At 33.3% G+C, this 17,256-nt stretch overlaps 1 protein-coding gene across 1 annotated transcript in view; it reads right to left on the reverse strand.

Moving 5' to 3' along the window:
• The window catches only part of LOC115209101 (putative glucose-6-phosphate 1-epimerase), a 93,119-nt gene that overhangs the window by 24,378 nt on the left and 51,485 nt on the right, over positions 1 to 17,256 (reverse strand). Inside the window, exon 3 of the mRNA XM_029777225.2 lies at positions 15,692 to 15,750. Coding sequence (XP_029633085.1) covers positions 15,692 to 15,750 — 59 coding nt within the window. The remainder of the gene's footprint in view (positions 1 to 15,691; positions 15,751 to 17,256) is intronic.

Raw genomic sequence — 17,256 nt, forward strand, 5'->3', positions numbered from 1 at the left:
ACTATATCAAAAGAATGAAAAGTGAATTACATTGTAACCAGGTGATTCAACTGATGTTGTAACTCAGATTAATGGTTAATCTGGCTCTGATTGTATATATATATATATACTAGCAGAAAGACCCGGCATTGCCTGAGTTAAAGAGAACAAGGAAATTTAAAAACACTGTCTAGATTATGCAGGTTTCGACTGTTAGTAGCTGAGATACCAACTTTCTACATTAATAACTCTCCAAACCCATGGCAGCATGGTCATAGCCACTAAGTGAAATGTTAAAAGAAAGTTTTCTACTCAATTGTGTATATAAAGTAAATACATATAATTCAAAAACATGTTTTGTGTAGCTTATTTTGTAACCAAAAAAACAGATACAGATTAAAAACAAGGAAAGGCTGATTTTGGTGATCCTTTGACAGAGGTAGTAGAGAGCTAATCTGATGATAAATCTGAGCTTGGTTCTTGAATGTTTGCATGAATCCTGGCTCAGTTAAATCTCTTGTGGCTCCAAATGATGTCATCTATAGTACAGCATTGTATTGTGTAATTTTGTCTTGGAAGTGCTTGGAATCTTGGTCAGTTGATGACAACAGTTTCTTCAATGGCTCTGTGCAGGTGTCTTTCCAGGCCACTTCCTTGCTTTACACAGTATGCACTCAGTGGCCTATGCCAGGGGTGTAACCAGCCGAATTATGCATACCTTTCCTTCATTGGACACTAAACTCTGCTTGTGAAGACCTGTTGAGGCAAGTGAAATCGAAATCAAATCAAATTTGCAACTTCGATGACTGGCACCCATGCCAGTGGAGCGCTAAGAGCACCATCCAAGTGTGATCGCTGCTAGAGCAGCTGACTAGCTTCCATGCTGGTGGCATGTAAAAAAGCACCATTCAAACGTGATCATTACCAATGTCGCCTTACTGGCAGTTGTGCCGGTGGCATGTGAAAAACATCTGATCGAGGTCATTGCCAGTGCCGCTGGACTGGCTCCTGTGCAGGTGGCACACAAAAAACACCACTTGAGCGTGGCTGTTGCCAGTACCGTCTGACTGGCCCTTGTGCCTGTGGCACATAAAAGCACCCACTCTCGGAGTGGTTGGCATTAGGAAGGGTATCCAGCTGTAGAAACTGCCAGATCAGATTGGTGCCTGGTGCAGCCATCTGATTCGCCAGTCCTCAGTCAAATCGTCCAACCTATGCTAGCATGGAAAGCAGATGTTAAATGATGATGATGATGATGATATATTATAATATTAATAAATTTCAGGGTAGTAAAAAACTATTTAGAAATTTTTTACTACTAGTGGCCTAGTGTGTAGAAAAAACTAGTCAATAGACTATATATTATTCATATAAATACAGTGCACATTTAAACACATAAGAGATGGCCATAATAGGACATCTAACTCACTAGAAGGAGTAGTTAAAATCCGTTGTATTATGGCCATCTCTTATGTGTTTGAATGTACACTGTATTTATATAGTGTGTGTGTGTGTGTATATATATATATATAATATATATATATATATATATATATATATATATATATCAGACAAATGAGAGCAGAATGTCCAATACATATTTGAATGTAAGCCTTGTTTCATATTTAAACCAAAACTTTGTTTCACAAGTTCAGTTTCATCTGTACATTGTGTGAAACTTAGTTTTAGTTTCAATAAAAGCTACAGAGACACACACATGCATTACAAGCTCTTATGATGCTCACCTTTTGTCAACATATCCATAGAAATTATGCCTCAAAATGGAATGTATGAGTGAGACATATTCTGCAACCCCTATGGTAGGCTACCCCTCTTGGAGAATAGTAAATCTAAATAGGAAATGATACAGGGTAGAGTATCCAGGAAGAACTAATCTCTTCTATGCAAGAAGGATTTAGTCCTTCCAGCACAGAGGGGTATCACTAATGTTGGTATCATGATAAATTATACTTTGGCTACAGTGTAAGAGACATAACAAAGTTGGCTGGGATTCTTTTATTGTGGCTGCTATGAATGATGAAGTTTATCCTGTAGATGCTCACATGGAAAAATGTATGTATGACAATGAGAATGGTGATGATGATGATGATGCTGAAATGGTTCTCTTGGGTATTAGGATGTTCAGCATCAGAGATGAAATAGTGCAAGCACATACTCAGAGAGATTGTATAATCGCCCATTCAAGCCATGATAGTGTGGGGACAATAAATGCGATACAGGAATAAGTTATGTGGTAATGATGCTGGTGATGATGATAAGATATAATCATACTTTGTAGTACCTATAAATGAAAATGAAAAGCTATATTGCTAAATTATCGGTGAACTTTTATTTAGCGGAAGAAATTTTTTTTCCTGCAAGTTCAGTGCCATGAGAGAAGGGGAAAAAAAAATTTGTTTCTGCTGATATAAAAGGACTTAATTTTGTATTTATTTTTTTGTGGGAGTTAGACTCTGGTTAGTTCTGGGCAAAGGCTGTGATATGGAAATCATTGATTGAATGTTTAGAAATGACTCATGTAACATGTCATATAAAGTAGGTTTTATTGTTCTTTTAACAACATATATCCTCTGTCTGTCTCCTCTCTCTTTCTCTGTCAATCTATCTACCTACCTACACACACACACACACACACACACACACACACACACACACACAGTGTGACTGTGTGGTAAGAAGTTTGCTTCCCAACCACATGGTTCCAGGTTCAGTCCTACTGCATGGCACCTTGGGCAAGTGTCTTTGACTATAGCCTTGGGGCAACTGAAGCCTTGCTAGTGCATTTGATAGATGGAAACTGAAAGGAACCTAACGCAAATATATATATATATATATAATATATATATATATATATATATATATAAATAGAAAGAGAGAGAGAGAGAGGTAGATATATAGATATATATTTATATATTTTCGTGTGTATGTCTTTGTGTGGGTGTTTGTACCCCACCACCACATGACAACTGGTGTTGGTGTGTTTATGTCCCCTAAACTTAGCAGTTTGGCAGGAGTGGCTGATAGAATAAGTACCAGACTCAAAACAAATAAGTACTGGGGTCAGTTCATTCAACTAAATATTCTTCAAGGTAGTGCCCCATCATGGTTGCAATCTAATGACTGAAACGAATAAAAGATAAAAGATATCTAATATAATATAACAAAATATAATATAATACAATACATATGTACATATGTGTGCATATGCATCCATGCATGCATGTCTATCTATCTATCGAGCGATCAATCAATTGATAAAAGAAGTCCAAGTGAGACCCATTAAAATTTGAACTTATAATCACTGAATCCTGGATTCTATTATAGTTTTTTTCTGTAGTTCTCCATTTTAGTTCCTGATAAACCACTGAGTTGTCACTATGTCTAAAGAAATACTGTTGCACTGTCTTGGAATAACATTTTATTCATTATTATTTTGTTTTGCAATAATTTTAATATCACGCAATGCTATGTAAATGTAATCAAACATTTCTTTTAAAATTACAGGCTTTTAACCTTTCTTTGTGAGTGGTATACATTTTAGTCTAGATTTAATAGGAAGTATAAGATTCTACATTAGAATTCATTAATTATATACTAGATACCTTTAATTAAATATTATTACCAGCGTTAGTGAAGCTTCTACAACTAGCTAACCAATTAACTTACGTTTCACAAGAACTATGTAGTTCATGATAAAACAGCCTGACAATAAAACAAGTAACAATTACGTTTCAGGTTTCCAATAAAACCCAAAATATAAATTACAAATAATAGAGTGTTCCAATTATAGGGATTAATAGACAGAAATATGTGTAACAACATTAGTAACATCAAAGAAATTACATATACCTAATTTAGGAAATTTAATACAAAACACCATGCACAAAATTGCTCAAGCATAAACAAAAGGTGAAAAGGTAAAATATATTACTGATTTTTAGGTACAAAAAGTAGAAGCTGCATTCTAAATCAAAAGTGAGCTGAAGAAGTTGATTAAAGTCATTTCAAAACATATTTGCACATGTGTGTATGTGCATAAAAAAATAAACTAGAAATAAAATGTCTTAAGTTAAATAGTCTTTTGATAAATGAAAATAAAGTAAATATAAATGACCAAGATCTTTGGAGATATACTGTGCTTGAGAAAACCTGGCAAGCCAAATGAGATGTAACTGTGGGTGATGCCAGTAGTGCATAACTGGCCCATTTAAAAGTACCCTTCAATTGTTGGGTAATATGCTGTGCTTGAGAAGACCAAGTGAGTCGAGTGAAATCATTGTTATGGCTGATGCCAATGCCACCTGACTAGCACCTGTACTGGTGGCACATAAAAAGTACCATTCAAGTTTGGCCAATGTCAGTGCCAGTGACATGTAAAAAGCACCATTCGAGCATGTTTGATGCCAGTGCCACCTGAATGGCTCCCATGCCAGTGGTACGTAAAAAGCACCTGCTACACTCTTGGAGTGGTTGGCGTTAGGAAGGGCATCCAGCAGTAGAAACCATGCCAGATCAGACTGGAGCCTGGTGCAGCCTCCTAGCTTGCCAGTTCTCAGTCAAACTGTCCAACCCATGCCAGCATGGAAAGTTGATGCTAAATGATGATGATATACATATGTATCAACTGCATTCAGCCCTTCATACAACAATTGACATTTTAGTGTTTCAGTAATTTGAAGTTAATTTTTGAAGATATAAAATGAAACTCAAAAGTATGTTTCACTTAGCCCATGTGCTTGAACTCAGACAAGCTGAGCAACTGATTATGCCATATGCTTTTCCTAGAGATACAGTGGAAGCATAGCATAGAACAGATTCAACTCACTTTCAGGTGCCTCAAATCATGCAATGTGTTAAAGAAAGATAAATATTTTGTACAAATCCAAAAGAATATACCAGTGAATTGGGAAATCAATAAATGCAGTAACCGTCTCACCAGAATGAACTGGGGTTATGCCATCTTCTGTCAAACATTCCCGACTCAGTCATCTCTCTTCCTCTCATTACTTTTGGTGTCTTCACCCCACCATCCTCTCACTAATTACTATGAGCAGTCCTTCCTTCCTTGAATATCAGCCCTTTGAAATTTTCTCTTTGGCCCTATCTTTTGGGCAGATGTTGACTTGCAAACGCTCAAAAGGAGCATTAACAACTTCAATATCCCCAGTCTTGAAAGACTTGCAAAACCATGAGCATTGTACCCTCTTTAACAAAAATATGAAAATAATCCACATTCACTTTGACAATGCATAACCACACACATCTTTAGCAACAAATCAGGCAATCAGTAAATTGACTGGTTACTGAACACCCATCCACCATACAGCCCAGATCAAATGCTTTCTGACTTCTACCTCTTCAATCCATTTAAGGCCAGTCTTCAGGGACAATTTGATGACAACAATGAGAGGAATTACTTTGTAAGATTAAGTTTGACTTTATGTTAAAACACTCTTGTTATTGAATCTAATGAAGTTGAGATTGCATAATGAATGCATAGGGACCTTGACAGGGATAGATACTTTGGCTTGGCTATTAGCTGGCTAATGTAAAATTTTATACTGGGAGGTGAAGAAACAAGAGAATAAAATAATGCAGATTTTACGTTTTTTAAAGAAAATTTTTTTTTTTACTTGTGATAGAGTTGACACTGAGAAGTAATTTTTATAGGGGAAAAGTTACTCTATTAGGAGGTGCAATTTGAATAACCTATGTCAATAATGAAAAATGTTGAGATGTACCTCCTTACAACAATATAAACTTCATTTAATCAAGATACCCCTGGACTGAAGAGTAGCCTGTGGTATACACCTCGCTTGGATATTTACCACTTCCAAGGTTCTGCTTGGTATGAAACATATGTAGCTCAGATATTATCTACTCTATTCCTTAACTCTTGTATCATCATCATCATCATCATTATCATTTAACGTCTGCCTTCCATGCTGGCATGGGTTGGACAGTTTGACTGAGGTCTGGCAAGCCAGTGGGCTGCACCAGGCTCCAGTCTGATCTGGCAATCTTTCTACAGCTGGATGCTCTTCCTAATGCCAACCACTCCAAGACTGTAGTGGGTGCTTTTTACGAACCACCAGCACGGAAGCCAGTCAGGGGTCACTGTCATCAACCACGTTTGGATGGTGTTATTTACGTGCCACCGGCACAGGAGCCAGTCAGGGGGCACTGGCCATGGCTATGATCTCTATTTCAATTTTACTGGACTCAACATATCTTCTCAAGCATATCATATTACCTGACGCTTCAAGTCTTCTATTAAATGGGCCGGTCATGCAACACTACCATCAGCCTTTTTTCTTTTTCTTTTCATAGTGTTTTTCTGATGGCCAGATAACTGAAGAGATGGCGGCGTGAATTTCCACCTTGGCATCCGAAACTCAGAGTTTTATCTTGGTCTCATATTACATTTACAGATAATTTCCTCTATTTACATAATATCAAGGTCTCTTTCTTTCTTTTGTTATCTTAATGTTTCTCTCTCTCTCTCTCTCTCTCTATATATATATATATATATATATATATATATATATATATACACACACACATACATACACACACACACACACACACACATATAAGGGTAGAAGGGGTTGTAACTAAAGGTGTGATCTTGTGAAGCACATAGGTACATTCCAGTAATGAAATGTGTGTATGCAGATGCTTTATATTAAATGAGGCATACATACTAGTTTAAAGTTCTGGTGAATCTTATTTACTGAACAAGTATATATGAAAAACGAAGACTGGAAAATTTGGCATATTTTTAATTCTACATTAGGTATATTTCATTACAGTATACGAAATACATTATGAATATAAATATTAATATTATTAAAAATCTTATAAATATAAGTTTAAAATGTGTACACACTTCCTCAGTCAAAGATTCGAAAATAATATGTATTATTTTACTTAAATTTATTATATTATTATCGTTAATAAGATGGTGAGCTGGCAGAATCATTAGCATGCTGGGCAAAATGCTTAGTGGCACTTTGTTCTTACATACTGAGTTCAAATACAGCTGAGGTCGACTTTGCCCTTCAGAGACTATAAAATAAGTATTAGTTGAACTCTGGGGTTAATGTAACCGACTTGTCCCCTTCTCTGAAATCACTGGCCTTGTGCCAAAATTTGAAACTAATACTATTATTATATTCATTAGGTATTTCCTATACTGTAATAAAAGACTTGCAATATGAAATTAAATTAAAAATATATAGTCATGAAGGAGGTAACAAAGGACAACAACAAGTGGTAAGCCATTGTGCTGGAGAAAAAAGAAAGAACAGAAAAAGAGTATGAACAAATTAATGAAGCAACCAATCCATACAAGTATAGAAAAGTGGACTTACACCTAAAATTATGACACACACAATTACATGTGTGTGTGTGTGTGCATATATATATATATATATATATATATATATATATATATATATATATATATATATATATATATATGCACACACATAGACACACACATAGACACATACATAGATACATACATACATACATACATACATACATACATACATACCTACATACATACATACATACATGTATGCATATATAAAGTGGGAATCAATTTTCATCTAAAGTGACAGTTGGACAATATTTGAAAAACTCAGATGTATGTTCTTTACACATATACCATAAATTCTTCCATAAGTTAGATCACTCTGTGATATAGTATCTATCAACATTTCTGGAATCTGCATCATCTCATATCTGTGAATACCGACTGCTTAAACACTGATTTAATTACTTGCGCAAAAGTATTTTTTGTTCATTTCTAACTTTTGTGTCACACAGAAACTACTATATAGAAGCATTTTTTTACATCCTGATGTCTCTTCATATTTGCGTTGCAGGTTTCTATCAATAAAACCATCCTTCTTTTATTAGTCAAACCATTTTATATTATTTCTTTAGCTCACTTCCTGTTAACTTGTATCAAAGTTTTACATAACACATACTTTGAATAGTCTTAACTTATTAACTTCCAGTCAAGCCAAATTCTCAGTGTTTGCTACTCTTATTTTACTGGCTGTCTGTATGTATCAGTGGGATGATAAAGAATCAGGATTATGATCTGATCTGAGTAATGTACCTCCTCATTAGACATGCAATAAATGCACACGCATAAACCAATGTTAGGTTGAAGATTGAGAGCAGTGAAACCAGTGATATTTCTGACCTATTTCTTCCTTAGTTGAGTTACAAAAAAGTTCATAGAAATGCACTTTTATGTAAATCTGCAAGCAAGATTTATTTTAACAGTTATAGAAAAATCATCTTCAATATAATTTTCATTAAATTACTTGTTCACTTTACTTATACAATAATTAAGTCAATGCTGCTTTTTTCATTCAAAATTATTTTTCCCTTTGTTATAAACATATTAAGTGTTTATTATATTAGTATAATAAAATAAAAAAAACTAAAATACCCCAAACAACTAAATTCATTAAGTTTCAGTTTACCATAATATGAATGGAGACACCATTTATCATCATATTCTCTGATCATTAGATGTGGCAGTTAACTTCCTGATCAAATAACTTGAAGATGCAATGATGTAAAAGTAAATGCATTAAGGTCCTTATTATAAGATATTTATCAGAATTATAAATATTTATTTCAATAAAAAACTTGACATTTCTCTTAAAAAATAAATAAAAATAGCAACCACATACAGCCTAACATTTAATTCTAAATCTGAACACTAAAATGTTTCTTTTATGCACAATAGTAAGATAACATTTACATAATTTGTGTAAAGATCATTAAGATATTCGGTTTTTCTCACCATAATTTGCATGACATTTTCTAACTAGATTCAGTATAGTAGTTTATAAATGATTGAATAGCTGGAAGTATATTTGAGGAAATCAGCATTTATTTCCAAGATCAGATTTAGTTAAAATACAAGTATAACGAGTAAAGATAATGTTGAGTCTAACTCCTGAGAGTTTAATGGTTAATACTCCATCACCATATTGAGTCATGATCATAGCCAAGAACATAACTTGCCCTGATCCAGTCCATCAAGCTTGTAAATAGGAACTAGGAACAGGAGCCGAGTAAAAGTGAAAGCATTCAATCAATTTTTACATAAAAAATGTTATTTGATACTGTTTATAAGTCAAATATGGTTGATTGATGCTAGTCTTTGAATTGTGAATAGTACTCTAATGTAGTATGTATGTTTGTTTTGGATAAAATCATTAACAAATCAGTGCTGAAGTAATTTTTTGCTACATAAAGGAAACCCACATTTCATAAGGCAGTTCTTCAAAGGATGCTTAGTTCCTATTGAGAATTATCAGAGAGAATTGCAGAGAACATGATCATTTTTTGATGAATGATGTCTGTGATATGGATACAATGACATTTGTGTTTATGAAGTGTATAGTTTCTCCATATTGATGATGTTGAAAAAAAAACTCTAAAAATGTTATAAAGATTATTTTCTAAGCATAATTGTTCACTTATTCCTTTTATTTCAAACTTCTCTATTTCTTTAACTGAATTAATGAGATTTTTCAAGGATCATATCAACTACTTGAGAGAGAGAGAGAGGGGGGAGGGGGAGAGAGTGGGGGGGAGAGAGAGGAGAGAGAGAGAGAGAGGAGAGAGAGAGAGAGAGAGAGAGAGAGAGAGAGAGAGAGAGAGAGAGAGAGAGAGAGAGAATGCAAGGAGTGATTTTGAAGAAAATGCAAATTAAGTTCTGTTATAAATGAAATTCCATTAAAGAACACCAGTAAAACATATGGAATTTCACTGCATGATTGGAAATATGCACAGCATTATTAAGAAAATACACACACACAAGCACACAATTTAAGAATTCAATGTAAAGTAGAAGATAGTCATTGATGTGGCTATAATTAATTTTATATCATGCTTTGTTAGTCATTAAAAAAAATAATATTTGACATATTAAAGCTGGATTGATCAAACTAGTTCTCTTTTCTGTTTTATTATAATTTTTGTTATATGTGGTACAGGATTATCAAATGTAAAGTGTACGTGCATGCACGCACACACAAAACCCTGCAAAGTAACTTCGGTTGTTATAACTGATGTGGTTAGAGTAATGCATAAAAAATTATCTCAACAGAAGGAGAAAAATACATAAAAAGCAAAACACATCTTTTGAGATTTTATGCATTTGTGAAAAGTAAAGATTAACATGAGAAAATGATACATTTCAATATAAGACACTGAATGAATGCAGTTTTACATAAATAACTGTTAATGATTGTTTTTATAGAGCACTCAATGTCCATAATAACAGGTTACTTTCTCATTGACATGACATGAAAAAAGATATTTCCTTCTGTGTAATTTTCTTTGGTAGACAGTTCAAAAGCATGCTACACTTACTAAATGCCTTCCAGAAATAAGTGAGCTAATTCTGTCCTAACCTATAAAAATCAGGTTTAAAATGTCTGTCCAGGCTTAACAGCATAATAGACTGGAATTATAAATATAATCAGATTTGTAATTATAAATGCAGCCAACTGAAATTGATAGGTGTAGGTGGCAAATGAAATGGCATATTTCTGTTATTGAGCCATTCAAATAAATTAAATAACAATATTATTCTCTGAGGAAAGTAGTTGTGTAATGATAATCAGCCAGGATGTATACACCCTACAACAGCCTTTTAATACTTTAATACTGAAATATTTCATTATTTATACTAAACTGTTTATTTTATTTGATTATAGTACACACACACATCACTGATAATTTGGAAAAGCATGTATTCATATATAATTTTCATCAATAGTTATAAGCATATCAACTGAACATATAGAACAGAGGTTTTTAAATACTGTGATCCAATCGAAGATCATAACAGAGTGTTACAGAATCTTTTCAAAATAATATATTATTATAATGTTCCAGAGGAATTACATCACTAAATTTTACAGGTGCAGAATCAAATAATATATAAGTTATAAATAATGTAATGATTTCTAAAATTTTTGTACAAGCGACATAATATAGAAGGGGTTTGATATTGATTTAATTAAACCCAGTTCTTATTGGTAAATATATTTATATGGAAAGGATAAGATGCTAAATTGGCCTTAGCAGGATCTGAAATCAGACTGTAAAATGTAACAACTAGACATCATAATTTACTTTTCTGCTACAATACTGCTCTACATTCTAATACTATAACAATAATAACTAAAGTTAACACTACCTTCTAGTCTAAGTAGGCTTGTAGTAGAGTTCATTCTGTTACAAGTATTATCATTTGACTTTCCACTGTACTTTCCTAGATGCTAAAACTGAACTTGGTTGGAAAGTTCTCTCTTGTCATCTTGATTCAGCTTAAACAACCACACATTACTTTCTAATATCACATACACCATACATCCTGTTCCTCTCTGAGTCAACCCCCTTCCCCCATTTATTTATAGTTTATTTCTGCTGTCCAAGCTATGCTTTGTATTCAAATTTCAAATTTGTATTCAAAGGTGGTTTCATCTCATATTGAGATTTCACATTCTTCACCTTTCACTTCACTCATACTGTAAAGTAAGAAAGCTACTCTAGCTCAAAAACTTCCTTCTCCACTCTTCCAAATACTTCTGCTTTCTCCACTACTCTCTGAACTCTTCCCACCACCTATAACTCACTGACCATTAAGAACATTTATTTCACTCCATCCCTCTCTGGTGTGATCAGTCACCCTCTGTACTTAATGATTGCTTGTGTGGATTTTGTAAAGCATGATTCCCTTTGTTCCACACTAGCTTAATCTAGTGAAAATAGCGTGACTGTTCACAACATCAGTGAAACTTTTGAGATATCTAAAATGCAAATTTTCTGGCAAAACTGCTGCCTATGGACTCAAGCTGTCTCTTATTTCTTGGATAGGTGGCTTCCTATCCCACCACACTACCATGGTGTGTGCTAATGGTGCTCCCTCTTTGACTATGACAATACTAAAAGCAGTGTGCACCAGCATTTGGCTGTGTTTCCATCTCCACTCATCCTGCTATACATCAATGACCTACTTATCATCACCTCCAACAAAATCTGTCCCTTTGTAGATGATACCATCCTTCATTCCTAACCTTCTAAGTTTCATCTATATGCAACCTAGAAACCTCCAACTGAATCTGCACCAATTCTATGAATAGAGATCTCAAAAATATCCTCCAATGGAGTCATGCCAATCTTGTTTATTTCAACAGCGCAAAGACACAATCACTTCACATATAAAAAAACAAAACAAACTATTTTGTACTCTTACCCCCAAAACATAAATAGCATGCAGTGAGAACCTTGTGGTCACTAGAAATGCTTGACCTTAGAATTACTGAAGATCTCTTATAAATGCACATCCACAACAAAGCCAAAACTGCCTTCAAAAGACTGGTCATCGTCCTCAGAGCCAGAAAATATTTCAGCCCTCATCAACTGCTAACTCTCTACAAGGCTCAGGTCACATTTACAATGGAGTACTCACATCAGGGACAGTGCTGTTGCTACACATAAACATTCTAGAATGTATCTAAATAAAGGCCACTGGATTGATTGATATAAAGTCACTCATCAACATAAACAATTAGTACTTTTTCTATAACTACTACAATGGCTTTTGTTACTTGCACTGACAGGTCTCATGCAACCCCCACTCAGACATTTTTGACTTACATATCTATCTTCCTCCCACTGCCTATATTGTATCCACCCACCTCAGGCCCTGCACTAACTGATATACCCAGTAGCCTCCCAGAAGCTTAGGCATATGGAATTCCTTCTCTGTACATGTTTATTCTGCAGTCATTAGCTTACTAATGTCCATGAGTACTATTAACAGCATTCATACTATCAGTCTCAAAAGGCCTGTGAGGATTAGAGGTACTACCCCTCCCCCTACACCATATAAGAAAAGGGGTGGGGTCTAAATGTTTGAAATAAGTTGTTATTTACATAATTTTCTGGAGTATTGAATTAAAATTTAATGGTATACATATAATATTAATATAATATTTACATCGATATTGTGTTTTGATTAGTTCAATCTCTAGTAATCAAGAAAGTTTTGTTATTGAATATGTACTGTGTCACATACTTGATTTGAACCTTTGTAAATTAAGTGAAGCATTATCCTTATTCTTTAGATCACTGGTGCAGCTAGTTCTGAGTTTAAATTCAGTATAGGACTACATACCTGTCTAGGAATAAGATACTTTATAATTAGAGATTAAATTAATTGAAATTCAATAGAAATTAGGTTGATAGTCTGCAATATTATAATTTCTTATATAGGCACAAGGTCAGAAATTTTTGTGGAGAAGTTGATTACATTAACCAGTACTTGACAGGTACTTTATTACATCCTCCCTCCCACCACCTCAGGAAAAATGAAAGAAATTGACCTTGGAGAGATTTGAATTCAGAATGTAAAGAGCTATAACTAAATATTGCCAAACATTTTACCCAATGCTCTAATGATTCTGCCAATCCACTACCCTCTTAATCATAATAATAACTAAATTTTCAAATAACTATTTTTAATTTGTTTTCCAAAAATATCTCTAATGTATTTTAAAATTCATCTAATTTATTATTTTTTTCCCTGGGAGAAAAAATAGCCTGATGGAAAATACAAATGTAGTCTCAGTCTGAATTTCTAAATGAGATTATAAAACATTTATAAACCTTTTAACTGCAAAATTAAATTTTATGGTTATGCCAACAATAATGTTAAATATCTACCATAAATAGAAGTGGTATTTTCTGCAAGTCCTATTACCTCAATAAACTTGATATATTTCATCAAAAAACAGTTTCAAATAAAACATTCATTAACAAAAGACAGATTGGTACATATAAAAATGTTGTTAAGAGTAATAACATTTTGAGTGGTTATATCTAATTTCTACAGTAAAAGTGTTGAGTGCCCATAAGGACTTACCACCAAATCTGAAACATCAGGTTATATTATGTTTTATACCAATCTTCAAAGAAAACACTGATATAATCATTTGTTGTTTCTTAAAATGTGAGAAACATGCTATTAACATAAGTAATGACATTATTAAAATTTTGAATTTCATCAAGTCTAGTACTAAATTAAAAAAGGTTTCACAAATATGATTACAATGAAGGGATTAAAAATCATATGAATTACCAACATAACTTGCATCTATTCTAGCCCATAAATAGTACATTAAACTTGGAATGTCATTCCTACAAAACTGAAGTAAACTTTACTTTTTTTCTTGTGTTGTCCAACTCTGAATAACCTAATATTTCAATTCTGAATGTACATTCTATCTGTGATTACCTCATCAATTATTTTTCTTCTAAAATTTTAATCTTTACTGCTTAAAAAAAGGAAAAATACAAAAGCAGCACCCTTAAAAATGTCATCCAACTTTTCTCTAAAATCTTTATTCACTAACAAGTTGCAATAAGTAGCTCACTAATATATTGAGTCCCCGCATATCATCTACAATGATTATCATAATGATCTATGTTCAACTGAACTTGCTATTTTTATTACTACCACCTAAACTTCCATAGTTCATCGACCCCTCTTCTATATTCAACTCTTTGGCCAATTCTATTTTCTCAGAACTGCAACGTTCTTGAATTTATTCTTCACTCATACATCCCTTTCATCAAATATTGACCTGCAGAAGTTAAAGTTAAACATCAACTGCATTGTCCTTAGTTGTTTGGGCCATGTCCAACCCTATTACTGAGACAATACAATTAAAAGAAATAATTATACTATATAATTTGAGAAGGTAAATATTTATGAAGAAACAAAATACTTCACCAATTAAGTTCTTTGACATTTAATACATTACATACAGTGAACAATACATATTTGAATGGGTGCAGTCTTACAATAATCAATTCAAAAGTAGTTGGTTCTTTGCTTTTTCATTATCTCTCAGAGAATTCTAAGAGGCTTTTCAGTAAACTTCAGGATGACAAGGAAATTATATTTTGGCTTGCTGCTTAAACTTAATACAGCATATATTCATGATTTTATAAGTCTTTCAAAGCTTTTATCAGTAGGTTAAAGTTTATCTCTTCGTAAATTACAAAGGTCTATAAGGTTAGTAGTATTTAACTCTGGGTTCTGCAACATTAAACAAATGAAAGATAAATCTCATGCAAGTAACTTTCTAAGAAAAGCAATAGTACCTATTTTCAACACATCAGTTGAATTGATTAAAAACACATGGGCATAAAGCATAAATTTGGGCAATTTATATGCCAGGTTCAAACTACTTCAGAATGAAAGAGAGACATTCTAATTCCAGTACTTAAATTGAATGAACTAAATTATCTAAGACAATCTGCATTTTCAAATAGCTTCTGAAGAATGAAAATAAGATTTGTGTCGAATGAGTAGAATTAATAAACGAAAATAAATTATAATATTAAATAGTCTGGGTCAGACTTAAAATTGAAAACATTTTTTTTTTTCATTTCATAAATATTTATGAAAACAAAGTAAGCTTATTCTGCTGAACAGACTTTATTGTTGAAAAAATCTGGTTTAAGAAACTAAATTGAGAATATTTTCTTACTGTTATTTTAGTTCAGTTTAAAAAAATAGACTCCTGTGAGAATGGTGTAACAATGAAAATATTATAGAATCATGTGTTATACTTACGGAAAACTAATGGTATTCCTCCCCGAATAGCTTTCAAGTTATCAAATATGGCATTTTTACTGTAAAAGGAATTTAGATATTTTCATTAATAGTACAATTTATCATTTATATTTTGTTATCATTTCAATAACTTCTAAAGCAGGAAAAAGAAATAAAAGTTATTATTAATAAGACAAACATGCTGAAGAAAAATCAGCATAACAAATTCTTAATTAGTTAATGGCTTAATGCAAGATTATACTGAGAAATAAGCACATGACCTGGAAGAAAAAAATGATTCATCTGCTTCAAGATGCAGTTAGACATGAATGATGTTAATTTATATTTTAATCAAGTGACTGTTATGTTAATCAAACTGCCTAAACTGTCTTTTAAAATGATGGGGATAGCAAAGGATAGAACAAAGTGTTTTATTCAGTTTCAGTGTCTTGTATATCAGAGTTCTAATTCCACCTTGGCTGGCTATACCTTTCTTCTATCTATGGTTGAGGAATTCAATACCATTAATATATGAACTGATTCACATAGCTGCTTACTCTCCACATAAGATGGTGAGTTGGTAAAGTTATTACATCAGACAAGATGCCTTATGGTATTTGTTCCAGTTCTCTGCCTTCCAAGTTCTAATCCTGCAAGGTTTACTTTCCCCTATCCTTTCGGAGTCAGATAAAATACCAGGTCAGCACTGGGGAAAACTTTTCTTCTCTCTCTTACTTTCATTCTCTTTCTCTTCTCTGGAAAATTAGTTATGCTCAAATCTGGACAGGGAATGGGTTCTGCTAGATTTAAAATACCCAAGACACATCATATGTCATAATGATGATCCTCTGACTCCATTAGAAGAAGAATCCAAAGAAAAAAGAAAGATAGTTACCATACAGAAAAAATTGGCACATGTCCCCATCATAATTGTTATTATAAATTTATAGCATTGGGCATTTTTAGAAATAATTATTAGGGTGGTGAGTTGATAGAATCATAAAATTGACAAATAAAATATGTTGCAGGTCTTGCTTCAAGTGTATGATCAGTCTTTATTCTTTTACTCTTTTACTCTCATACTTGTTTTGGTCATTTGACTGTGGCCATGCTGGAGCACTGCCTTTAGTCGAACAAATCGACCCCAGGACTTATTCTTTGTAAGCCTAGTATTTATTCTATCGGTCTCTTTTACTGAACTGCTAAGTTACGGGGACATATACACACCAGCATCGGTTGTCAAGCAATGTTGGTGGGACAAACACACACACATATATATATATATATATATACATATATATATATATACGACGGGCTTCTTTCTGTTTCCATCTACCAAATCCAGTCATGAGACTTTGGTTAACCCGAGGCTAGAGTAGAAGACACTTGCCCAAGGTGCCATGTAGTGGGAGGACTGAACCCGGAACCATGTGGTTGGTAAGCAAGCTACTTACCACACACCCACTCCTACGCCTATAGATAAGTCCCATAAAATTCTGTGGTTATTATTCTCCATCAGAGCTATGGCATATGTTCATAACACTTTTCTGCTTTTTGGAATCTACATACATACTCAGTTAACATCC

Source organism: Octopus sinensis, linkage group LG3 (genome assembly GCF_006345805.1).
Source record: "Octopus sinensis linkage group LG3, ASM634580v1, whole genome shotgun sequence".
Classification (NCBI taxonomy): Eukaryota; Metazoa; Mollusca; class Cephalopoda; order Octopoda; family Octopodidae; genus Octopus; species Octopus sinensis.